Consider the following 26,237-nt stretch of genomic DNA (forward strand, 5'->3'; position numbering starts at 1 on the left):
GGCGTACTGGACTGGAACAGTCACATCCCTTACTTAAATGTCTTGTGTCGAGTGACACAGTATGAGCGACGCCAATCACTGATCTAAATCTTGTTTCTTTATTTTATTATGATCAATAGTTGTGAGATACTAGTGACACACCTAGGAAACAATTACATGTTTTCTGTAGCTTGGTTGGTACAGGATTCTGTCGAGGATGACAAGACACCGTTCTAGCTCTGCAATACAGTACGACATTTTCATGGAGTATAAAGAAAGTGCTTTTGTAGAACATTAGGATTTCACAGTGAAGTTGACACTTGACCTTTTGGATATAAAATGTCATAATTTTATCCTATTTGACATTTGTATAAATTTTTGCCATAATCAGTGCATAAATTCTTGAGTTACTGCTAATAATGTGTTTTGTGAAGTCACACTGTCCCTTTGACCAACAAAAGCTAATCAGTTCATGATTGAGTCCATTTAGACATTTCCAGCAAATTTGTAGAAATTCCCGTAAGGTCTTCCTGAGACATCACATTACAAGAATAGGAGGTGCAGACGTTTGACAAACAGATGGACAACCTGATAACAAAATGCCTCCGGCCACAGCTATACCTGGTGCAGAGGCATAAAAGGTCCAGTACAGGATGAACTTACTACTATGACCCGAATAACAAACATTTACTTGACGTTATAGATGAAATTTCAATAAAAACTGGACATTGTTACTGTAGCTGACACAAGCAAATGAGCTGGAACATATATGCATATATAGCATATGAAGAACAAAGCAAATTAAAAAAGGATCATCCATTGGACAACAGATCAGTTGTAAACACACACAATACAACCAAATAGACAAACATGCTGCAAATGCACACAAAACTGCAAAAATACACACAAGTGTTTCAAGAGGACACTAGTGTTTAACATGCCTTGGACATGTTTGCTTCCTATAGTTTGTTTTGTGTAGTTACTGAAGTTGGGTCTGTATATCATCCGTTAATGTTTATGTTGTGTACTGACATCAAGCTACTGCTCTGCTCTGGTCATGCACAGAAAGTGACTGCTACAAGCACCCACCCGACTTCGATAACTACATGAGTCACGATCTGTAACACCAACAAGCAGGTCAAAGCCACCTTCAGCACAAGAGTCCTCTGTAAACATGCCGTTGTCTTTTTCTGCATTTGCAGCACTTTTCTGTAACGTGTTGTGTGCGTTGCAGCACGTTGCTGTGTTTGGTTGTGTTGTGTGTATCAGCTAAATGCTTAACTGCTAAATGCTGCGTTGTCAAATTGATGAAGATGTTTTCTTAATTTGCCAGTGTTTTGTCTATTTATATGTGTTTTCTTAAACTGCATTTGTTAGCCCTAGTCAGCCACCATACTCGTGTGGCCACAGAGCGTATATAATCAAATGTTTTCAGAGGAAGGCTTTGGTTGTTCTTAATGAACTTTCACATATACTGCATCCAGAAGTAGCACATATGAAAGGGATACCAAAATGTGGTAATGTTAGAGAATGTCAGCAGCAGGCTTTTTTTTTTTTTTAAATTGCACGACTATTTTGGTACAAACATTCGTCTGCCAGTTGGGTGGATAGCCTCCCGAAATTTACTCGCCAAACAAAAAAATCTACGAGCATTTGGTGCTTGGCGGATCTGCACCAATGAGCATTAATTACCTCTTTACCTCAGATCTGATAAAGCACAAACCAAATCCATGGCAAGTTTTTGTGTGACATTATGCAAAGAACTGGCACTATCAAGGACCTAATATTTACTGCGCATTTCCCTAATGCTGCACAGTGCACATTTCGACTTCGATTAAAACTAAAACTGCCAGTTCCATTAAAAAAAATACAACTGAATAGTGAATAGCTTTCCAGTACTATCAATACATTAAAAAAAATTCATTACATCCACCCTGTTTCCTGTAAGATTTTGTATAATAACCTACTATAAAATTGTTTTCATAAACCCCGAGAAGAAGAAGTACTAGAAGTTTGAAGACCCTCTCTTTATATCCCACAAGAAAAAACACTGATGTTAGTCAGTTAGTAAGCAGCAGGAATATCTTACAGTGCAATGGACTGGACATGAAACACTGACTTAATAACTATGTGGTTAAAGTGCCATAATTCAGCTTTAATTTTAAGGTGTTTATGTCCACATCAGATTAGCAACATGGAGGGACTGCAGCCCTTTCCTTATAAAACGCCCGAATTTAAGGGGTATGTCTTAGAAGCATAAAAATATCCTCAAATAAAGTAACTATGTGAAAAATTATTTTCTTGCCACAACCATCACAACCTACACCCTTCTCTCTGCTAATGCAATATAAAAATATTCGCAAGTCAATATAATAAAATACTGAAGGTATTATTATGCAAGCTGTAACAGAGCAAACATATAATGCAAGTTGCCACCTCTTCTGTTCTGACTAGTAAGAGAGAAAGGGGAATAGAATGAGATTAGCCATTAGCCGTTCAACATAGGCTCTCTGCATGCTGTGGAGGCTCAAGCGTGCTGCAGTGTTAATCTGCCTGATAATGTTCATGAGCCCAAATGAGGCCAGGACACCCAGCCCTAATGAATTAATCTACACAGACCTTCTTAAACCAAGATTACAAGTTCTAATCAAACTAATTTACCCAAATCACTTTCAAACTAGGTGCTCATATAACACCTGCAGAACCGGTAGGGTCACTTTTTCAGTCTTAGACCTAACAAAGCCTCAACCTTCATATGGGTTTGAAAAAGACAGGAGAGGAAATGCTGAGGCAGAAATATGCGGCTTTACTTACAATGTTACTGTATGTTAAAATGACCAGTTAAAACAATGAAAAATGAACATCTGTCAAGCCTTAAGCTGAAATGAGATCAGGCGAAGCAATCATACCTGCAGCTTCCAGTAGAGCTTCGAGTCGGGCCTGTGTCTCTGGATCAACAGTCCTCAAATCAACTCCATCTGTGGCGCTGGACAAAAGCAACTCTGACGCTGTCTTCATGATGGGGTTATCAAGGTCCTCCTGGTCCAAAATGAATGACTCCACCTATAAGAGGTACAGAGAGTAGGGGAAAAGGGAACTGTTAGCTCTCTGTCAGGTGCTTTCATGATGGTTTCTCATTAACTGTATTTTACATCAAGTCTAGACCACGAGCAGCATTTATTAAACTGCACAGATAATAACTTGTAACTAATTAACACATTTCCATTATTCTGTATGGACATGGTCCCACAAATACTAACATGCCACATATAAAAAGACTAGGCACGCTGCCCCCGTTTATTTACGGTGGCTTTAAATACAGGGAAAACAAAAAGAGCAAAGGCAAAAGAAAATCAAAGCACAGGAATTAAAACCCCTGTACACAGGGAGAGACTCAACTGAGAGTCAGCTGCCCAAGTAAAGCACCACAATCTCATACCTGAGCTTTGGCCCTGTTTGCTATCATGTATTACAGTCTATATTGCAAACATTATTCCAAGTGGCTCAATGTAATACACTGGAACTTGACTAAAACCACAATGTTTTATTAACTTTTAAGTGTAGCTGCAGCATCAATCAATGTTACTGTGAATGTTACTAAGGACATCCAAATAGGGCTGGACATCAGACTTTGGTGCGAAGAAGAAAATGGACAGTAGTCCTCTTTCTCTCAGCACTCAAGTTCACTGAAGTAACGAAATCTCCTTCAAAATCTCCACCGCTGGATTCCCCCTCATCCAAAATTACTGTGGATGGTGCAGATTGTAGCAAGTAACCTTCAGCAGACGTAATAATTCAGTCAACCTGTACATGTTTGTTCACTAAAGTTACAAACAGGTACAAGTACAAAAGTAGATGCAGTGGCTTAAACTGGAACCTGTGAAATGTTCGATGTTTTTGTGTTGCCTTAATTTATCGCCATAAATAGTTAGTAAAATCAAGGTGAAATGTGTTAAGAGACAGCAAATATGTTGGGTTGGCTGGCTAAACAGCTCGGTTATTGTATCAAGAAAAACATCCTTCAGGAACCAGTATCAAAGTCAAGGTGCAGGTGAATAAGACCCAGATCTAGACCCCATCAGGATGTTTTACTTTGTAATTTACAGATATACTGACATGGTGCTGAAAACTAGAATGGGCAGTTGAAAAATAAAAGAATGAGGCCTGTTTCACTCTTCTATATATAATCATTATTCATTATCAATATAAACCTATTACACAGACATTAATATGAACATAGGTAATATACACAATCACACCATCAGAAAAAAAAAACTCTAATCTATCTCATTTATATTTAGCCAGATCTTGTGCTTCAAATTTTAGTCATAGGATTTGCTAACATTTGAACTGCACACTGAATCTTTGGGGTTATTTCCTAGCTGTAAATCTGCAGAGGTCACTCATGATATATTTTAGCAGACAGAGGACACAAATCTCAAAGCCTGCCTCACTGAGTAGTCTGTGCAGATGCCATATTAAATCTAGATTAGATTAGAGATCTTAACTTGTAAAAAAAAACACTTCACATGAGATCCTTCTCATTAGATTAAGCTTTGTTATGGAAGAATAAGTTTTGGTTTTAATCTAGAAGGGGACCAAATTGGCCAGGTGGATCAACACCTATTTACAGTGTTAGTGAGAGAAAAACAACATGTGTACAGCAATGACTGATTCACACAATTCTACATAACTGACTTAACTATACCAGACAACACACTCTTAGACATTTTTCAGTCATCATTTATCCTATTATAGTAGGTCATTTATACCGCACACATTTGGTATAGTGACAAATGTGGCAGACATTACAGCTACCCGGGCAAACAGAATGCCAATAAGGTGAGATTTTAAAATAATTATAAGATTTAGAGTGAATCACAAATCACTGTCATTCAACAGTTTGCAAAACAACCTTTGACAAAAACTAAGAAAGTAACTATCTCTATGTCTATTCATAAGCAGCAGACTTTTAGGGTCTGGCTGAGAGAAAATGTTGGGAGAGTGTCAGCATTCAGCAATGTGGAGGAATTCAGCTGTACGATAGGAACAGAGAACATAACAACTCATGGGGGATGTAGTTCTATGAGGGCCTTTATAATCTACAATGGGCATCAGTCTTCACTATTAATGAACTACAGTTGCCAGAGTGTTGGTATCCAGAGAGCTGGAAAGGCCTAGAATGGCATCTGCTTAATCCAGAGGCTCAGATTTTAGCTACTGCCCAGAGTAGTGACTTAACCCCTGGAGTAAAACACCACAACAAACGCACCCTTTCAAGCTAATATGAGTACAGAAACATTACATGGAGGCTATACTTCTTTAAACTGATTCATCTGAACCAGTCAGGATTTAGTTGTTAAACCTGGTATTTTCTTGTACCACACAGCTGATGTGCAGACAGAAATGTCCAGGGTATATTGACATTGGTATCAGCTTACATCCTCACATGTCTAACCGCCACGCTGTAGTGTGTCTCAGACTAACAGTTCTTTGAGATATTAGAGACATCTAATAAGATATTAGTTGTGTACAATAAATACAACTCAAGGCTCAGGCACTGTGCATTGCTCAGCAGTACCACTTCTCTCCACAGCCAAGACTTCTTCATGACAGTGTTTGACAGTAAATACTGCATCACTGTTTAGGTAGCAATGAATAGTAACGTATCATGAACATGGCATTAAACTTTGATAGCTCTGTGAAACCCATGTATTCGCCATCTAGCAGTCTGACAAGTTCAATTTCTGTGTCTGCTGCAGTCATACGATATGCTAAATTCAATTACATGACAATAGTATGGCTGACAAGTCTCAATATCTTTAAACTGACAGCTCACATTAGACATGTAGTAAAATGGAAAGGTAGTGATATGGTATTTGGCAAGTCTGAGTATTAGTTTCGTTTTGTTTTTTTAATTCATCACCCCCCCTCCTCCTCCAAGAGCTGGTCCTGTCACGCTGTCATCCAAGAAGGTGATTTTTGAATGGCAAAACAAATTTGTGCTGTGTTATTTTGTGTAATCTATACACCCATTTAAATGAATATAAGACATGTCAGAAGTATGTTAAGCTGAGGTGGAGATGCCATCACACCTGTCCCCGTGTGCGACTGCCAGCACATGGAAAGTTGGACACCTCTCGACATGAACTCTTGCTGCTCTCAATTGTGACAACGCAAATCAAGTTGACACAGGGTGGTGGCTATCTGAGCGACAGAAACGAAGGATGAAAAACCCAACTGGTTTATTTGTCAACACCAACTGTCGAAAATTCGGGTAGTTCCGCGAGGAACAGCATAATCTAACGTAAACCTTTCGAAAAGTTAGCTGAGGGACGTTCGGAGTTAATTTACATGATTTAGAAAAGTGACGTAATTGCACCACAGCTACTAAACGACAGATACTTAGATGGCCGTATACGTTTCTGGAGTTACGAGAATCTTCTATTTGCCGTCGCTGGAAAGCTGTTGAAGGAGCTGCAAACTTGTGATGGGTGTTACGATACGACGGCACCGAACGAGGCCGTCTTCACTTCCACCCGAACTAGGCCGTAGTCACAGCCTGCGCTGCATAAATAAAACATTTCAGCCGTTTAGCGTGAACAAGTGCTTTTGTCTCACCAAACATTATCGACATCACAACACTCTACAAGCATCTGAACCGGCAGGACGTGTTATTCGATTAAAGTGCAGGCTTATTTTACGTAATTTCAGCGGCCTGGGAGGGGGTGGCTGCCAACTGCGAGCTAACTCGCTAGCTAGCAGTCAGCTCGCGCTAGGAGAGGAATGCTGTCTAGCTCTCTAGTTCGGCTTAGCTAACTAGCTTAGCTTAGCTACCTCTGAAACCTCGTCTTCGTCGCTGCCGGATCCTGGACCAGAGGAGAGAACGGCCGCGGCCGCTAGTTTGAAATCCAGTCTTTCTGCAGCAGGCCCACTTGGTTCGCCGTACAAACGTACTTTCTTTCCACCGACACCAATCCCAATGCCCCCTAGTCCGACTCCTCCTGGTGTCGCTCCTACCCCCATCCCTGCCACTGGGGAGCGAGGAGTCACCGAGTCAATCTCGTCCTCGAAGCCGTCCGTCAGCATTGCCGTCCCGGCTACTGCATCCTGCATACTTCTGTTCACGATACGTGTGTTAACGAGCTAGTTGTGACTTAAACGTCCGTCCAGGCTCTTTCTTTTGGGCTATTTGCGTGTTTTACTTCAGGGAATCCAGAAACTCTCCCGAAGCGAGGGTTGAGGAGGATCTCTTTCCCCCAGCCATTAACTTTCTAACAACCTAACCCAATACGCACTGATTCTCAGAAAGACCGCCTCTTTTGGAATCTTGATAATTCTATTGGGTATGCCGGAAAAAACTCTGTTTTCAATTGGTTAAAACTAGTGCTTATCAAACTCCAGACCGCAACGTCATGTTAGGTTTACCAATATCACGAGGCTGTAGAACGAACGTCAAGACATGACATGGTAGGCCAACTTCAGTGGTAGCTATAGCTTTACTAGTTCATGTGAACTATTATTGTGAAATTTCCTAAACAGAAGAACTACAGTGAGAGTGTATTGTTACCTGTTGTAAATTTTAATTAATAAATTAATATGATTTTAAATGACTATCACTATATAACTGAACCTCACAAATTAAACAAGCTGCAATTTGTGTTACTAAGCACAAAAAAGAAAAGCAAGGAAAAAACCAAGATCACCATTTTATCACATTCATATTTTTAAAAAACTGCTTATATAGGTACAAAGATGTTTTGTACCTATATAAGCAGAAACTCATAATATAATTCAGCCTACTCTGTGTGCTTAGGTGACGTAGGTAATAGAGACAACTTGTGTCAAGTTCACTATTAATTTCCCCATCAGAAATCAATAGCATTATTTTCCAAGACCCCTGAGGTATTTACAACTTCATTAAGTAGTCCCCTGGTGCACAAGTTTAAATACCCACAAATTTCTACCTGGACCCCAGTGAATGTTGAATTTTGCAGTGACACCTGTCCATCATGAAAGAAGACAACCAACTGGCATTGAGTAGAAGCTGCCTCACTCAAAGTTAATGTGACTTTCAATGTTCCTTTTGAGTGCTTCATGGTCATACATGTACCAGCACTGAAAGATTTGTTTGGATTATTAATGTACCGGTATGTAATAAGTAGCAATATTGCATGTAAAAATACTCCTTAAGAACTCCCGTACTTGAAAGTTTGCTAATATAAAAGTACACATGTGTTGTCTAAAATGAAAGAATCAAAAGTAAATGTAAGAAGAAGAATGTGAAATTAACTATTAATTAATGATCAAGCATTTTTTAACCATGTAGATGACAGGTTCCATGTTTAACTATATACACTTTCTTAGACTTATATACATGAATGCATCATGTTTTATGCTTTAATACAGAGTAACTAGTAAGTCTTTAGAGAAATATGGTACAGTCAAAAGTGCAACACTTCCTACTAAAATTATTTGTATTCTGAGTATGTGAAAAACAAAACTTAAAACATTCAAATCAGGTAACCCGTATGATGAAATTATACTTAATCATAATTACAATACCCAATTTAATGTTAATAATTTGTTGTTTTCTACCTCTGATGGACACAAACATTAATTCTTGTAGCTGCCTATTATTACAGTGTCTTGCCACTGGCCATTGAGCAGCTTCTCTAAATCAGGAGAAGATTAAGTGCGTCTCTGAAGGGCATTTCTGAAGTTGCTGAAGGAAGAGAAACTACTAACAAGGGTTCACCAACTTCAACAAGTGACCTATTTGGATTAACTTTATCACTTTTGGCTACCACCGTACCAGCAACTTGATTTAGCTAGTTAAGAATGTGTATGTTGCTTCTCCTGACCCCGTTTTAAGCTAGAGATCATTCACTCAGGATTGTCACCAAAACCAGCAACCGGGGCTTTTGGTTTCATCTAATTTCGACAATACAGGAAAGCCCATACCACAGAGGTTATTGCTGCACGCCAAAAACTGAAAAATCTATTGTGATTTGCTGTTAGTTGAGTTAGTGTCAGTTGTCACTAATTGTCATGATATTTTGAATAAGCTTTAACAAACATGAGCTTCATTTGGTCTTATTGTGAAATAATGTGGTGTACGAGGTACCTCAAAAAAAACAAACAAAAAAAAGCAATAAAAACAAAACTGAAAAGCATTAGAAGTTGGTTATTGACCATTGTAAATAGGGTTACATGGATTTGTAGGCCAGCAGCTGCCGCCCGGCCCGCCTGGGCCTAGGACGGCAACGTCATCATTTTTGGGCGTGGACGCAAGGCCAGTCGGAAGCGATTGGTTATTCAGCCGGGATTGCCAAGTGTGTTAAAAACCCACACTTTCGGTCAATTAACTAACACGGGAGCCTTAGATGTCGACAGAATTTAAAACAGAAGTATGCCAGTATTGATTACAAATGTTTGGTCGTGTTGAATAATGCGATTGTGTTTCAGTTTAGGATAGAAGCAACAATTAATTAAGTGCGTTGGTAGTTTTTGAAAGGCGGATGGTAAGGCGGCTCTGGCAACCCAGGGCAAACCTTCAGCTTCATTACGCAGGTCTGGTCATATATACTCCGGCGTGTTGCATCTACACTTGAATCAGGTAAATAATAATATTAATATCAAATGAACGTTGCTGTCATTTAATTTACCCCCTTACCAAACCACTGTGACACGTTTGCATGCGTTAATAACCAAATATAGCTATCAGTATCTATATTTGATTATAATACCGTTAGTTAGCGAGTGCTAGCGTGGGACCAAGCTAAGTGTTAACGCTAATAACATGGCGCCGGCTGAGAGGGTGGCTTTTGTTCTTGTGTCTGGGTGCGGTAGTGAGCGTGCAAAGAACCATGCACCCTGCCGAGACTCAGAGTTTTTAATAACTTTTATAATGTGGCTTCTGTGAACTCTTAAACATTTGTCGACACGCTTATACACCAGAAATATTGTTAAAGTAACATTAAGTTAGCTTTGCTTCACGTTGTTGTAGCGCTAACGTTAGCAAAGTTAGCTGGGAACGACTCCGTTTTTTTAATTTAAGTACTCACCGTGACTTAGACTTTAAGTTGTGAGGAATGGGGAATAATGTAACTATGGTAATTGCTTGCGATCTGCGTTTTAAACAACAATATTGTTTGTGGCGGGGAAAACGCCACGACATCAAGATTTTGTATTTGGTAACGTTACATACAGGCTGGCACAATCAAACGGCCTCCAAGATGGTGCTGCCAATGGTTTCACATGTACCTAATGTTGGTCGATTTCAAAGACCAGTCATTCAAAAGCTTGGGGAAAACATAAACTCGTTGACGTTATAGAAAGTAGCTGATTACAACAGAGTGTGGAAGACTCACGTGTTTAGCTTTCGTGATGTGTGGGATGTAACCAATATATCAGTAAATCCCACAGACGTGGGTTAGCATTTCCCCTTTAAGATGAAAATCAGTGTTATGATTCACTGGAGTGTGGATGGGAGACCTACGAGAAGCGCGGGCACGGAAATACTTGTGAGGTGTAATAGAGGTGCACTACAATTCTAGTTATGAACGTTTGAATGCTAAATGAGAAGAACAGTACAGAGACTTTGTTTTTGATCCAGAAAACTGCCACGACACAAGATAATACTGCTCGTTTCTACTGGTACTAGTGCTCTCTTATTCGATTGCATTATATATAGTTGTATGTGCTATTCTCTAACACTTAACATATTGAATTTTAGTGGATTTTATTGATTTGATTTTATTTTTTCAGGGACTCTGACCAGCCATGGGTGATGAGGGATATGTAGTACGCATCAGGGGTCTCCCGTGGTCCTGCTCAGTGGATGAAGTACAGAGGTTTTTCTCAGGTAGGCACACACATTTTTGTTATTATTATTAAGAAAATACTTCAGCAATTTAAAGCAGAAATAATTTCATAATACATTTCAAATGCAGATTGCAAAATTATCAACAATGGAGGCGGCATCCACTTCACCTACACACGAGAGGGGCGTCCCAGCGGAGAGGCATTTGTTGAGTTGGAGACAGAGGAAGACCTAAAGATTGCAGTCAAGAAGGATAGAGAAACCATGGGTCACAGATATGTAGAGGGTGGGTACATCTACTTGCACATAATGACTCCTTTTGAATTGTCTCAACTTGAAGATGTGGCAACTGATTTCTACATGTCTTGTGATATAGTTTTTAAATCCAACAATGTTGAGATGGACTGGGTCATGAAGCACACTGGTCCAAACTGTCCAGAAACAGCAGGAGATGGGCTCGTCCGGCTTCGAGGCCTTCCTTTTGGTTGCAGCAAGGAGGAGATAGTGCAGTTTTTCTCAGGTAAGAATCAGCCTTGCTCAGTGACTGCTTGTAATTTTGGTGATGAAGGTTATTATTATTATCATTTTTTTTCCCAACTTTTTCCTGTTTCCTTTCTCCTATGGACACTTAACAGTTGCTTACATCTGATTTGACAGAGCAGTCAATATGCCACTGGAGAATGACCATTACATATCATATGTTAATATGTAATAGAACATTGACATGATTTATGTTTTTGGATTGGTGAGGAAATGATGCCAGAAAAGGAGGCTAGTTATCAATTGAGCAAATTTTTCAAAACTTTGTTTAGGTCTAGGGTAGATATCTGTAATGCAAACACTCCTTGCCATCTTTGCCCATCATATCCATTCTTAGTCCATTTTCATCACCTTTTTCCACTAATTGGTTCTAATATAAAATGGCTTTGTCACATTTTTAAGTTGTCTGTGCCTACTTGTAATTTACTAATAATGGGTCTCACTCATCACTGATTGGACAGGTCTTACCCCAGAACCATTGTTGTGTTTTCCCATTTCCTCACACCCTTGTCTTTTACATACATTTTTCTTATATACACTGTATGCCAAGTGTTAGATTCGTTCCTACTGGAACCACCGTAATTTAACTCATGTCACCTACCAGGATCTTCTCTCTTCATCAACACACCGATACTAGCCTGATGTCCCAAACAGTGCCCTTTTCCATATTCTTTCTCTATCCTCTCATTTCAGTTTTATCCCCAAGTACAATACATGTAAGTTGTTTGGCCAGTCACTGGTTAAAAACTGAACTGGTATGTGTGATGATGTATAGAGTTTTCCATAAGTTTTCTATCTCTCTTTAGAGAAATATATCTCTGTGATTGGGCATGTGATTTAATATGTCCCCTGCTGGGGTTATCTGTCCTTGGGTTGAAGGGTTGGAAATCGTGCCAAATGGGATAACATTGCCGGTGGACATCCAGGGGAGGAGTACGGGGGAGGCCTTCGTGCAGTTTGCTTCACAGGATATAGCTGAAAAGGCTCTAAAGAAACACAAGGAAAGAATAGGGCACAGGTGGGGATGGTTGGTTGGTTGGCTGGATAAGTTGCTTTTCTTATGGTGTGCACACATCTGATCCAAATGCAAAATGGACACTATATCAGTCTTGGTTAATTTAAGCATATTTGTAATATTCACCCAAAACACATACATAAATTGCTATGTTGGATCCAAATATGTCACACATTCACAATCTTATGGGAGGATTAGTGCTTGGGCACCATTCACAAACATGAAATGAATCCTGAATTGGAGTGCATGCATAATTTTGCAAACAAATGGTGTCTCAGCACTAAACATCAGTCCACGCTGATAAATGGTAAGGAGTCTCCCTGGTGATAAAATCAGAGGGCTGCTGTACACATGGATCTGGAGCCCACTGTTACAGGTAATGCTTAGAGTGGGTTGCAGAAGGGCTGGAGCCCTCTCTGTCCCTCTAAAACCAGGACAATGGCTGTCATGGCAAGGACACAGGGTGCTCTTGAATCAGATATAACTCACTTCAGGTAACCATAAGAAAAGTGTAACCTCAATAAGGCCCTTTTCAATTTGGACAGCTTCATTTTTGAAACTCAATGATTTTTTTTTTTGTTTGTTTGTTTTAAGTCTGTTCTGTCAACAACTAGCAATAAGTACTCAAAGATATTACTACCTATGGACTACACCATGACAGCATCTGCATAGCCGTTTCATCAGTATTGAGCAAATTCAGCCTTTCCTGGTCCATTCCCCATGCCCTCACTGTGGTTTCTCTATGCTCTTAGGTACATTGAGATCTTCAAAAGTAGCCGCGCTGAGGTGCGGACCCATTACGAACCCCAGCGGAAGCCCATGGGCATGCAGAGACCTGGGCCCTACGACCGGCCCTCAGGTGGTCGCGGCTACAACATGATGGGCCGAGGGGGATCCTATGACAGAATGCGTCGTGGAGGCTATGGAGGAGGTGGGTGTCAAGTGGACTGAAATCATATATGGTGATGTTAACTGATTGAGTTTATTTTTTTTAAAAAAAGCAAAGAATTGACTGTGTGTGCCTCCATGCTTCCATGGCACATTAAATTTAATTGGATTAAGAAGATTAGTGTCCATAAGACTCATTTATTTATATTCAGGTGTATCGGATGGAAGGTATGGCGATGGTGGCTCTTCCTTTCAGAGCACAACAGGCCATTGTGTCCACATGAGGGGCCTACCATACAGAGCGACGGAGACGGATATCTACAACGTAAGTCAGGAAAGACTGCTGTATATCTTTAAAAAAAAATGGATCATTAAAAGTTGCATCTCACACAAATGTGTGAATTTGTCCTTGTTTGCATTTTAGTTCTTCTCACCGTTGAATCCAGTGCGGGTCCACATTGAGATCGGTCCAGATGGCAGGGTAACTGGGGAGGCAGACGTAGAGTTTGCAACACACGAGGATGCTGTAGCAGCCATGTCTAAAGACAAAGCCAACATGCGTGAGTTTAAAATAAGTAACTGTACCACTTCCTCCTTCATAACCATCTTCAGATGTCCATGACTTATATTTCTCTCTGCTCCCCAGAGCACCGCTATGTGGAGCTGTTTTTGAACTCAACAGCAGGTGGCAGTAACGGAGCATACGGTAGCCAGATGATGGGTGGCATGGGTGAGTATCAGTAATGGAGGTTGTGAGACCGGTGGTGTCTGCTGTTTGGATGATAATGCCAGCGCAGAATCCTTGTGGCTATGATGCTTGGCCGTTTTGCTCAGACAAGCGAGGGTTCAAGAAAAAAAAAAAAAAGAGTAAAAAGCAGTATGCAAGACATCTGTAGATTAATTCTGACACTCTGTCTTCTCCACAGGAAACCAGTCATCTTACAGCGGCGGGCAGCTGAGCTCAGGGTACTCCGGTGGATACAGCAGCCAGGGCAATATGGGCGGCTACAGTGACTATAGTGAGTGTCAGCTCTGTTATAATAACCTTTCCTGTTCTCAACACAGTAAATGCACCGGAGTATGAATATGCCCCACACCTGTGTCTACACCAGGCCCATCGTGAACCCTTGGGACAAAACTCTGGCAATATTTAGTGAATTTCTGTGTATGACTCCTTGATGAACTCCACGGTCCTATAGTGTGTATTTTCTATCTCTTGTTAGGTAACCAGGGCGGAATGGGAAGCAGTTACTACGGCGGTGGCGGAGGAGGAGGAAGTAGAGGCTCTATGAACGGACTGGGTGGAGGATGGGGAATGTAGATTTTTTTTTTCCTCCCTAATTTGATGTCTTTTTTTTAAACTCCGCATTTTGCTAAAGGACTGGAGATATGAGTCTCACCTAGTAAACATAGGGTAGGGTCGGGTGAGGTTATTTTGAAAATACTGAGGGTTAGGTTTCTTTTCTTATTTTTTTTTTTTCTTCAAAGTGGATTATCTTCAGAGAGAAGTGCTGTTTGTCGTCCACCCTATTCCTCACCAATATGACATCACAGAAACTTTACTTTAAATTTTCATTACCAGGAAGTGTCATTTTTTTGTGTTTTCCAAGCACCTGGCTATTCCTCAAACTTAACTCATCCCGTGGCTGTAACATTCATTTCAATGTCTCAGTGCATGAACGGAAAATGTCTAACTTCTGATATTTAGACCTTGTTTCATCTTCTGCACTGTGTTTAGACTTTTTATTTTCAGTTAAACTTTGAGAATTCAAATGGTCAGAGCATGTTTTCTTTTTTAAAGATGTGACTGTTGATAGGGTGGTTTCTTTTGATGAGTGCTAGTTCAACGGCAAATTAATTTGAAATGTGCTGACATGAAGGTTTCTACTGCTTTAAATGCTATTTGTATTTCCTGTGCATAAAGTGAATAAACTTGTCTGGAATATCTAATTGATACAACCATTGCAAAAGAGGATGCTTTATTCATTTATCAAATATCTAGATTTTAAAAAAAAACAAAAAAAACTTAGTCACCATCCCCAAATTAAGAAAATGGCTTTATAGCAGTTGATGCAATCCACAAAACCCTGTTATAATACATTATAAAATAGATTTGTTAACATTCTAAAGTCATTTACACAACAAGTTTGCATGTATCCAGCAGTGGGGCCATAGCTGCAAATGTTAGAGTAGATGCATGACCTTGAGTACCAAATTGTCAAACTGATCATTTTAGACCCAAAAAAAAATTGATCACATAAATATACTAAAAATATTTCAACCTCTACGCAAAGTGAAGTCTTCTTAACATGGAGTCTGCCTCCTCTATATCAGCTCAATCCTTCAGTGTTAAAATGTGGCCCCTAATTTAACACAGATGAACTAATGGTACTGAATCTCAGGTAATAGCGGAAATGGAACACCAAACACCATTTCCGTAAGTTGTGATGACATTTGTCTTGAGCAGTGACGTAGTTTAAAATAACTGTGGATTAGTATGTGTCGTGTTACAAAGCTCTTGCAGAAACTTTGAAGCTTGAAGGGTGTTTTGTCAGGAAACTGTGGAGGAGCTTCTCTGCAGCAGGAGGGAGTGGCACATATCGCACACCCGCACAGGTCGGGGGTACGAGGGTAAAGCCAGCTCATTACTGGAACAACTGTTGCAGTAGATGTCTCCACAGTTTCTACAATGGTGCTGGAACACACAAACGGACAGCTCGTTAACGCTGCTACGTGGACAGATACTACACAAGTGTAAGTAAAATGCGATGAAAAAGCCTACCTTTCTGCGTGCAATGGAGAACTCTTTCTGGCACTGCTTGCACTGAGTGGCCTCATCATCTTTGAGCCAAGCGTGACCCTGAGCAATGAACATACGCAATTAGGCTTCTTAGGATTTCTTTTTTGTTTTTATTTTACACCACAATCGTAAGTACACCACTGTTCTTAACATTTTACCTTCAGAGCTTTGTTGACCTCCTTGAAGTCCTCCATCTTAAGTTTAGACCTTTGATAAAGATGAAGGCAACACAAGAACCTCAGAGCATGAAATTGTGGATTTCAAAAAAAGATCCTAAAATTAGTAGTACTGACTGGCTGAGATGAAGTCCCATTTCCTGTAGAGCCTGTTCCTGCTGCTCACATTTCTGCTGTAAATGCTGCTTCTCCTGCTTCAAGTCCTGCAGCTCCTGCACCGTCAGTTCACAGGAAACAAGCGCCATGACATAATAGTCTTGTAAAGTATTATTAAGTATGAGAAAAACAACGTTTTACTGGGGCAGTAAAAACTACGGCATGTTCTCCATTGTGTTCTGCAAATCAGGGTGCACAGTAGATAATGATTTCAAATCAGTTCAAAAGAAGAATTTACTTCCAGTGTTGACTGACTGTGACACTCACCGTGTGCAGGCCCTGGAGCTGCTGCAGCTGTGTGCGGAGCTCGATGCTGTTGTCCTGTTCCCTCTGGAGAGATTTCTGCAGGCTTTGTCTCTGTTCCCTCTCAGCACGCAGCTCATTCTCCAAACCCAGCCTGAAAACAGAGGAGACGTGGTGATTCTTACAGCCACTTTAAGCCTGTGTATGTGTGTGCTTGAAAGTGTGTGTATTGTTTTTTACAAATACTGACTTCAAATAAAACGAGTACTTAATTCAGACTTATTTTTATAAAGTGTATACATTTAATCTTTGTTATACTTTGTGGTTGCTGTTGGAAGTGCACCTTTACAGGAAGTTCCTTTCCCCTACGAAGTGAACTGAACAGTGTATTTATTCTTATTTTATCCTTATCCTCGTGTGCAATTTAAGATTATACAATGCTTAATTTTATTTATTTATTTTTTTGACTGTGTATGTGTGTGTCTTAACCTTAGTGTATCCAGGTCTGTCAGCTGTGTCTGCAAAGCATCCACCTTGCCTTCCAGCTCCACCATCATATCTCTGTCTGACTGGTCACTTTGTTTGCGCTCTTGCTCTGAGTTCTGTAGTCTGTGGCACAAACGACCAAGAGGAAGCATATTAATTTAAAGGAATGCCATTTTAACACAGAGAAACATGCACAACACATACCTCTGCTCTAGTTCTTTCATGGCTTTCTCCATTTCCTCCATCTGCTGCTCCAGCTGGACAGCCTTCGCCTCCTTTTTTTTAGCTTCTTGTTCCGAGTCCTAAAGAATCAGGGAGAGCCACATAGGCTGTGTTAATGTGTGTGCTGTCTCAGCAGGCGTTCAAGAGGAGGAAAATCCAAGTTCAGTGTGTTTACCTGAGCTTTGTGGAACATTTGTAGGTTAAGAGTCTTGACTTGGTCAAGCTGGAGCCGAAGGGCTGCCAGTGTGTCCTGTTTCTCATGTGTGTCTTTCTCTAACAGCTTCATGGCCACCTCCATCTCCTGCTTCAGGCCCACCTGGAGCTCCAACTCACGCTCCAGCTCCTGACATCATGTATTGCAAACATACAAAAGGCATATTCAGTTCATTCAAATTCATTTCTAGAGTTTAATATGTACAAAAAAAAAATTATGAGATTGGACTTGCGACACTCACACTGCTAGCTTGAATCTACCTAAGTACTAACAGTGAAGCTTGAAGATTAATTTGTGCGTCAGACAACTGCTCCCACCCAAAAGGGATCATGAGTCACCTTTCATTGCCACATGCACGATATATTCTCATGCTACAGTCTGTTGATACCTGACCTGGCGAATGCGCTTTTCTTCTTTATACTGCTTCCAAACCACATTGTACATTTCATCCAGGCCCTGTCGAGTCTGTTTGTAGGTCTCCAGCTCCACCTGACTGTCCTGAAGGGCTGCCTGGAAACACAAACACCATACAGTTTTCTGTTTTTTCATTAGGTGTGGTTTAGTTGCAGTTACTTGTAGATGCTTTCTGACCTCTTCCTTTTTCTGACTGGACTGCAAGATTGACTTATTCTCCTGCCTGAGCTGTTCCTGTTCCTCCCGCAGGGAGTTGATTCTGTCTGTTGCTGCAGTCAGCTTAGGAAAAAGGAAAAAAAACACACTCATCAGTCGGAAACACACCTATGAAAAAAGTGCCACACCCTCGAGTGCAAGCAGAATCACACACAGTACATCTTACCTCCTCTACAAGTTTGCTGTTGGTCTTCTCTAGAGAGTCCATCTTAGCTTGAAGGTCGGTGACGGTGCCGCTCAGGTGACGATTTAATTCCTCGATGTAGTGCTTCTGATCTAATATGGCTGTCATCTTGGAATCACTAAAAAGAGAAAGAACAAACCAGTCGACTGGGGTCAAACTAAAAGAAAGACACAGAACAGTTTTATACATAATGAAAAACAGAGGGTAGTTAAGATGCTTAGTCCATCTGATAGCGATACTCACTCTTTTGGAGTCTCAGTGTTGGCAGGGTCTTTCAGATAAAGGGAGAAGTCAATAACTCCCACCTAAATGGGGAAGAAAGAGTGATCACTGTGCATCCTGATCAATTTGCTTGTCGTGGAGAGCATGAGGTGTGACCGCTGGGATGCACAGACTCACTAAACCCATCAGCACTGACCTGAGAATCAAGATCCTCCCCCTTAATACAAAGGTTAGCATCAATTACGTTGAGGCCCACCAACAGCCCCCCCATCACGGCCCCCTCCTCCTCCAACATCAATGCTCCAGAGTCATAAAACTCACTAGGAGGAAAAGGACATGGAGGGGATTGAAGGAGGAGTGTAGAAAGAAAAGGGAATACATTGGAAGCGTGGAAAATGAACTGTAAAGAGTCATGTGAACATACAAGTTTAAAATACCGTCTATGTCAAGTCCGTGTACCTCATCACGAATACTAACCTCAGGAGATCTTTGTGGTCCAGCAAAGCTTTCATATAATCAGCTACTTTCTTCTGCATGAGTGCTAAATGCAGCCAAGCTCTTGCTCTACCCAAACCAGTCCTGAAAAGAAAATGAAAGAAAAAGAAAATATTCAAATGTGTTTTAAGCATACTTTAAGTTGTAGTTTTACTGGACAATTGTTTAGCATAGCATACTTAATGCCGGGCAGATCTCTGGCACTTGTGGCAATGTTAACAGACTCTGGACACAACTTCTCCACCAGTTCCAGGGGTCCCCATATGGACTTGTTCTGACCAATGAAAGATTTCTTGCCTGAAAAACAGAAAACAGAGATTGGATCACTAAAAACTCATTCTGCTCAAACGGCCAGCGTGGTGGACTGTCTGTCTCACCTTTCAGCCCATGTTTCAGGCAATGCTCCAGGACGACAAAGAACTGCTGCAGGGGAGGGTGCTCCGCGTCCAGCGTCCTGCCCAGACTCAAGGAGGACTGAATCAATAGTTTGATGCTCAGCTTCATCATGCTTAGGAGGTTGGATCTTTCTACTGACATGGGGTTTTTGGGGGACAGTGCTGTAGAGAACGCAGGGCAAAACAAAAAGCATTGAAATGAAGTTAGTCAAACAGATGCAGGGTTGTAGGAAGCACCGTGCAGATTCCTGTCCATAGGAGAGCAGGATAAACTACATGTGGACACCCAGAGGGAACAGCGTGATCTTCTGCACGGCTACCGCAACTCTTGAAATCAATGTTTTGCTCTTGAAGTCATGTGCCCTGACAGCTGACAATTAGCTAAGCTCCGTCCAAGAGGAAGTAGTGAGATGGAGATGGCTGCACTGTTTTAAAACTTTTGTCATACCGAAGGTGTTCGTTTCAGTGTCAACGGTTAATAATATTGCGACCTACCTGGAAGCTCTTTTGAAGTATTGTTGAGATCATTTTCGGGCTCTCTCTGCGTCGGGGAGCTCGCAGCGGCTTCTTGTGAGGAATTTCTTGGGATAGCAGCGTAGCTCACTCCACTGCTAATCGTCTCCGTGGCCTTCCGAGCCAAAGACAGGAGAGGAGCCGACCAACTGCTCTCTGCCGCCGCGGCAGCCGACTTCTCGGTCCGGTCTGGTCCGCCGTCGGTCGCGGCTACCAAAATTTCGGGCTCATCTAGCTGCTGTTCTGTTCCGCTATCCTCAGCAGCTATGTTTACTTTCCCTGTCTCGTCCGCCATGTTTGCCCCCCCCAACCCTATGCTCCCGAGTCTTCACGTGACCAGACCACAGCAATCACACGCGCCGCGAGATATTCTTCTTTGGCTTTATTGATGGCCAGGAAGTAAGCTTGTAGGGACATTACCGCCACCCAGTTGACATAGGGCGTCAGGCGCCGTAGACCACAAAACATCTGTGCTAAATCACTTTGTTTTAAAGTTAATTAAATGATTATATATACACTAATGTATGTTTTATTTGCTTCCTTCCACCATATTCGTGCTAATGTGTTTACCTAATAAATGTAATCAATCAGTGCTAATGCCTTGATGATGACGGTATTTCATTAATGCTTCATGTTTGATTTGTTTCAATAGCCTGATTATTAACTACAAACTACGCGGTCACGGTCAGGCTGACACTGATTGGTGTGCGAGGAGCGTCAGCTACCATGAACCTTTCATACCGTCGGGAGCCCAGTCCTCCCCGAGTACCACATGGTGGCGCAAACAAGCTGTGCAGTATTTCCCCCTGAAGCATCCATCAAGGTGCGTTTGGTAGCTTCTTGGCTTTTACTTTTCTGCACTTTACATTGGTATTTGCACTCATATATATATATATATATGTGTGTGTGTGTGTGTGTGTATCCTCGTGTATAGATAGCACTAGATCTGGATTGTCAAGCACTGAAACCCTTGAGCCTGAGTTTGGATAGCAGAGTGAATTTGTTAAAAAGATATCTATCTATCTATCTATCTATCTATCTATCTATCTATCTATCTATCTATCTATCTAACAAACAAACTGCTCGAAGATACCAAAGACAGCAGAGCGACAGTAAAGTCATGTATTACCAACTATGGAATTATTTAAAACTATTTTATTCTCAACAAAATAATAGAATAATATACGTTAGATTGTTTTGAAAGACTGGGGTGGTTCCGGTGGGTCAAACCTTTAAAAAAGAAGGTGGAACAAACAGATTCATATATTAAATCAGTGCTAGAAAACAACCCTAGAATAAGTTTTCAACAACTCCCACTGAAACGTCCACAGGATGTATAACAGCAGCAGGCTAAAATATCACTACCTCAGTCATGTCAAAGTGTTTGATAATTCGTTAATCAGAGGTTATCGTTACAACACAGTGAGCGACTCTGTCCCGAGCTGGATATACCCGAGAGGGGCGTGTACTGACTGCCCTATAAAAGGCGCAGCGCCCGGCTCACTGCGCTCCTCTCACGCCGTAACATCCGACACGCTGCAGCCCTCCGAAGTGACAAACAAGCGGAATTAATTCACAGAAACACATCGAGAAAAAAAAAGAAAAGAAACGAAGGAATACTTAAAACCGGAACAAGTGGAAGGAATACAGCTTGTTTGTAACCATATATATTATTTTTATTATTCGTTTTTCTTTTAAGTCAGTGGAATTTTTTTTGACATCATGAGGATTTTCGGTGTTGTGCTCCTCCTGTTTCACGCCTTGGGTGAGTTTCATGTGCGCTCTTCTTGGATAACTAAACGCGCTTCTCTCTCCGTGTTGAAGTCTGTTTGGTGTGTTGGCCATTTCTGAGTCTACCTGTGCGACTCTTGTCTTCCTCGCGGCCGTTAGTGGAAACCACTCGAGCATGGCCGAGCTAATAACGTGTCTTGTAAACTTCATAACCTTTAAGGCAACCGTTTTCATGATGCCAGGCTATTCAGGAGCTAATGGGGTCATCTCTCTATTTTAGAGCATGCTTTATGTAACTGGATACATTTATTTTTAACTCATATTCTTGCCTGACATTAGCTAACTGTCTGTCCATGCATTTTGTGTGTGTGTGTGTGAGACAGAGAAAGTATATGCCAACTTGTATTTGCCCCTCCAACCAAACCACCACCAGCCACCCTACTGTGTGTAAGTGCCCCGGAGCAAGGCAGTGAATGCCAGCCAACCCTTTAGGACCAGAGCTTGTGCATTTCCTAGCAGTTCCGTATTATTCCACTTAAAGCCCAAAACGCAGAGCCTCCATATGCTCAACATGTTTCAACTTGCCTTCAAAAGTCCTGCCCACCTTGGGATTGTGTGTAGGCTTTTCCCCTAGAGGGAGACTCTCAAAGGTCTTCTGACAGTCCAGTCTGTGTGAAGCCAAACTTAGATGGAATTTGTCATTTTAAACACTCTTATTCTCCCCTCCAGTGGTGTCCCGAATGGCCAGCAGTGCTGCAGTTGACAGGTATGAGAGCGACAGGCAGCGGCACAGAGCTGTTTTCAAATTTTTGGACACAACCAAAGAAAGAGCAGAGGAGGAGAGCGGAAGCGTGGGCGCGACCACAGTGGAGTATGCTCAGGAAGCCGAGGAGGAGGAGGAGTACGACGATGACTATTATGAAGATGAATATGAAGATGGCATGTCTGGAGACTACGAAGTGGAAGTGCCACAAGGTAAGGCATTTTTCTCCCAGCGTGATTCAGTTTCAGTTACTTCCTTAACATAGACAATTAAATGTATATATATTTTTTGGTTTTAGTCGCCATGTCGAGCAAACCCAAAGATCCGTCTGCCATCCTGGAGGCTGAAAACAATGAAGGAAAGAGGAGGAGAGGAAAGGGGAAAAAGAGGGGGAAAGGCAAAGGAAAGAAGAGGAATCCTTGCCTGAAGAAGTATAAGGATTTCTGCATTCACGGCACCTGCCAGTACCTGAGGGACGTCCGTGCCCCATCCTGTGTGTAAGTACGAGCTGGGCATCTGTTTGCATGCTGTTGTCCACCACTCCGGAGCCACAGAATAACTGACCTGTTAGTAACCGACTCCCTCTCTTTGCTGTCTGCAGGTGCCATCAGAGTTACTCTGGAGAAAGGTGTCAGTTTTTCACACTGCCAGTGGAGAAGCCGCAGGAGGGCTACAACCGGACCACAGCTCTGGCCGTGGTGGCCGTGGTGCTGTCGTCCATATGCCTCATCATCATAGGCCTTTTATTATTGCTCAGGTAAGGAAAAGACTCATAGATTCACTGACAAGCACATGCCAACAACCATACACACAGAGATAGAGGGCTTTACCAGAGGCTTAGCTGATACTTGTCATAAATTAGACACAGAAAGTAGTCTAAATGAGCTCCTTTTTTGTCTTTATTGCAGGTTTCACAAACGGGGAGCGTATGATGTAGAGAATGAAGAGAAGGTCAAACTAGGGTTAGCGTCCAACCACTGAAAAGAGGTGAGTAGTGAGGGTCAGGGCTACAAACACATACACTGACATTGCATTTCTTTCTTTCTTTCTTCTTTGTTGACTGGATGAAATAAGGTTTGGCTCATTGCTTCTTGCTTTTTTTTTTTGTCCATGTCAGACACAGATGCGGTAATTCTACCTCAAAATAGAAAAAGAGAAGTGAACCGCAAAAGAGGGGGTCCTGGAGGAAGAAAGGCTCGTACATGAAGAAGGGAACAGGGGTTGCTGTCGGCACGGATTCTGCTAGATGTTCAGATGAAACATGAACTGGCAGTCGAACATATTCCTGAAGGCATCAGAAGAAGACAGACCACCTGGACCTGGAGTACTATCAGCCCAGAGAGGGTGGACTGCAGATGTGATGAGCAAAAGTCGATGACCACGATGGAATGAGACAAAGAAGAAACATGTCTAGAGTAGACTCAGCGCTGCTTCTTGACTGTGTGAAAAGAGGTTGTTTCAGACAGAACTGAGCAAGATAAGATTTCTAACGAGAGCTCAACCTGGAATTTTTTTTCTCTCATCAGTCAGCATTTTGTATTTTTCTGCACTTCTTCATCTTTTCCATCAGAATATTTATAATTTTAATTTATTTATTTAAGCTAACTCTATTTATAGAGATTTTAACCATCTTCAACAGTTTTTTAAAATAATTATGTTGCAGTTGTTTTTATATTCCTTTTTGGACAATATAGTATTTATTTATGAAACAGAAAGCAAACAATGCAGAAGCTTTTTGAGATATTATGTGTTTCATGAAACAAGTTGACCCATAAATATCTGATTTATGGCTTTCATTTTTTGGCGCTCAATAGCACTGTGATTAATAAATGGATCGTTGGTTGGACGCGATCGCTTTCTTAATTCTTCCGTCTAGTTTCACTGAGAGCAAAGCTTTTTACGAACACACCCAGCTCACACTCAAAACAGTTCCATACATGCACACCTGGAAGCTGCCCAGTACAACCAGTTGGATCTGTCAGCCACTGAGCAGCTCCACTGTGAAAGTCTCGAGGAGAGGGTGGATTGGTTCAGGGCCTTGCTTAAAGGCACATCAGTGGTGGTATTGAGGTAGGGGAAAGCGCTGCTCTTTCACTTTCCCCACTCAAATGCATCCTGCAAATTTAGAGGTCTTAAAGGCCACATTAGACTTAGTGTCCTGCCTCACAGAAGGCGACAAAAACTGCGCACTCAGCATCTGTATTGTTCAGCTTTCTGAGGGAGTCAAATATCCAATGCACTGTAGCAAAACTTTGTTATGAATATGTTGTCATTGTCATGTTGTCTTAGCATCATGTTAGGAGAAACTCCCTGAGATCCATGTTCAGCTGTCAAGCAAAAAAGGAAAAAAAAAAAAGAAAAAAAGAATGTGAATGAAAGTGTTTCGCCATTTCAAATAATGTCCTGCAGATTTTTGAAGTGACTGTTATTTGTGTGTTTGTTTGTGCTTTGTTTTTTCAGAGCAAAAATAATAATAATAAAAAAAAAAAGATTAGGAGAAATTTGACTCTTCTCACTTCACTATATGTAACTGAACAAATCAAAGCATCGTGTTCTCAGCATTAATAGGAGCCTCAGTGTTGTCCTCACAGATCAGTTAAGTAAGGTCAAGTTTATTTTCACTCGCCGGGCCACATCCCGAGTCTGGAAACATATTAATGTGATATTTTAGAACGGCTGCTGTCGATAATGATAACACCAGTGTGTTCTTTTGGCCCATTCAAGAGATGTAATTATGGTAAACACAATATTTGTATTTCCCCTGTCTTTGACGTGTGAGCAACCACTTTTAACCACAGCACCTGTATCCTGGCCATTAGTGCTATTATGCTCAGAAGGTAAATATTTTTAGTCATTCTTGTGTAGATATGGAGTAAGAAAGACTTTTTAGTTTGTTATGTTTATGTCAGATTGTCTGGGTAGGTCATGCAACATTTTTCTTAAGGCTACTCTCTTTGGCCCAAATGTGTAAAAACAAACAAAAAAAAAAAAAACAAGGATGACAACAGTATCATCAGTCTCACTGACAACTCAATGATAATGGATGTAGTCTTGAGTCACTGCTGTGTGTATGTGTATGGAGCCACGGGGAACAGATGTGCGACGTGTAGGCCAGAGCACACCTGATGTTCAGCCGCAGCTCACCATGCCACAGCACCACACATCATTACTCACACAGCCAACAGATGTTATGTTCAAAGACACACTGCACAAGTATAACATCTGAGACCTCAACCAGCCCTGAATGCCACAGAGTTCAGAGAGACCACATGGAGCAAATACTCGCAGGATGCAACAATGCTGTCATGTATGTGCACCACAAGCAGGTTTAATGAGTTAAGGCAAGTCAAAAGACCCAGCTGGACTCAAAGGCAGGCTGAGACCAAGCCAAATGTTAGTCATCCCTTGAAGTCACCTCCTACACGGATGTTGTTACACCAACACTGTGTGTGTGTGAGTGAGGGGGGGTTTGGTGGAGTAATGCGTTAATGCTGCCTCTGTGTGGGTTACACAGGTTAACCGAGCCATTACAAGCAAAAATCCACAGCAAAACATGAGTGTTTACATGTTTGCTATGGAATCATGTTTAACACTGTTTGTGGGTTTGATACTGAATAAGAAAGATCCTGTCGGACTCACATGTTCATTCATGCTGGGGGATGGTAGTTAAAGACAGATGTTCAGCTGAACCATAAGGGTGTGGTACCTGATTCAAGAACTCCTCACACCAATTGTTTAGCAACTGAAAAACAGAAGTTCA

The 26,237-nt window shown here is 41.4% G+C and overlaps 4 protein-coding genes across 10 annotated transcripts in view; 2 read left to right on the forward strand and 2 right to left on the reverse strand.

The window, feature by feature from the left end:
• ankhd1 (ankyrin repeat and KH domain containing 1) overlaps positions 1 to 7,280 on the reverse strand; it is a 28,275-nt gene extending 20,995 nt beyond the window's left edge. For all 5 annotated transcript variants that reach the window (XM_046405608.1, XM_046405607.1, XM_046405606.1 and 2 more), the window contains exons 1-2: positions 6,817 to 7,280; positions 2,889 to 3,042 (exon numbers count right to left, since the gene is read on the reverse strand). In XM_046405608.1, coding sequence (XP_046261564.1) covers positions 2,889 to 3,042; positions 6,817 to 7,095 — 433 coding nt within the window. In that variant the 5' untranslated portion in view covers positions 7,096 to 7,280. The remainder of the gene's footprint in view (positions 1 to 2,888; positions 3,043 to 6,816) is intronic.
• Positions 7,281 to 9,355: 2,075 nt separating this feature from the next.
• On the forward strand, positions 9,356 to 15,201 carry hnrnph1 (heterogeneous nuclear ribonucleoprotein H1). 2 transcript variants are annotated; one of them, XM_046406282.1, is made up of 11 exons: positions 9,356 to 9,598; positions 10,750 to 10,846; positions 10,935 to 11,090; positions 11,181 to 11,324; positions 12,224 to 12,362; positions 13,112 to 13,290; positions 13,460 to 13,572; positions 13,672 to 13,807; positions 13,894 to 13,977; positions 14,174 to 14,266; positions 14,471 to 15,201. In XM_046406282.1, exons 2-11 carry the CDS (start codon positions 10,765 to 10,767, stop codon positions 14,566 to 14,568), a joined length of 1,224 nt encoding a protein of 407 aa, XP_046262238.1. In that variant the 5' UTR covers positions 9,356 to 9,598; positions 10,750 to 10,764; the 3' UTR covers positions 14,569 to 15,201. The 2 variants fall into 2 exon arrangements, with proteins under 2 accessions (XP_046262238.1, XP_046262239.1); XM_046406283.1 differs by having other exon boundaries at positions 9,357 to 9,598; positions 14,467 to 14,601.
• Positions 15,202 to 15,283: 82 nt separating this feature from the next.
• rufy1 (RUN and FYVE domain containing 1) lies at positions 15,284 to 20,327 on the reverse strand. The gene is made up of 17 exons (XM_046406281.1): positions 19,966 to 20,327; positions 19,453 to 19,632; positions 19,255 to 19,372; positions 19,058 to 19,159; positions 18,777 to 18,900; positions 18,602 to 18,663; positions 18,341 to 18,476; positions 18,136 to 18,237; positions 17,938 to 18,054; positions 17,506 to 17,673; positions 17,313 to 17,410; positions 17,112 to 17,231; positions 16,647 to 16,776; positions 16,341 to 16,435; positions 16,206 to 16,254; positions 16,030 to 16,107; positions 15,284 to 15,942 (listed from the first exon to the last, which is right to left on the reverse strand). Exons 1-17 carry the CDS (start codon positions 20,276 to 20,278, stop codon positions 15,799 to 15,801), a joined length of 2,136 nt encoding a protein of 711 aa, XP_046262237.1. The 5' UTR covers positions 20,279 to 20,327; the 3' UTR covers positions 15,284 to 15,798.
• Positions 20,328 to 21,477: 1,150 nt separating this feature from the next.
• On the forward strand, positions 21,478 to 24,978 carry hbegfa (heparin-binding EGF-like growth factor a). 2 transcript variants are annotated; one of them, XM_046406789.1, is made up of 6 exons: positions 21,479 to 21,748; positions 22,444 to 22,689; positions 22,776 to 22,974; positions 23,079 to 23,234; positions 23,386 to 23,464; positions 23,595 to 24,978. In XM_046406789.1, the coding sequence occupies exons 1-5, from the start codon at positions 21,706 to 21,708 to the stop codon at positions 23,456 to 23,458; spliced, it is 717 nt and encodes a 238-aa protein (XP_046262745.1). In that variant the 5' UTR covers positions 21,479 to 21,705; the 3' UTR covers positions 23,459 to 23,464; positions 23,595 to 24,978. The 2 variants fall into 2 exon arrangements, with proteins under 2 accessions (XP_046262746.1, XP_046262745.1); XM_046406790.1 differs by lacking the exon at positions 23,386 to 23,464 and having other exon boundaries at positions 21,478 to 21,748.
• The last annotated feature ends 1,259 nt before the right edge of the window (positions 24,979 to 26,237 follow it).

This window comes from Scatophagus argus, chromosome 12 (genome assembly GCF_020382885.2).
Source record: "Scatophagus argus isolate fScaArg1 chromosome 12, fScaArg1.pri, whole genome shotgun sequence".
Taxonomy (NCBI): domain Eukaryota; kingdom Metazoa; phylum Chordata; class Actinopteri; family Scatophagidae; genus Scatophagus; species Scatophagus argus.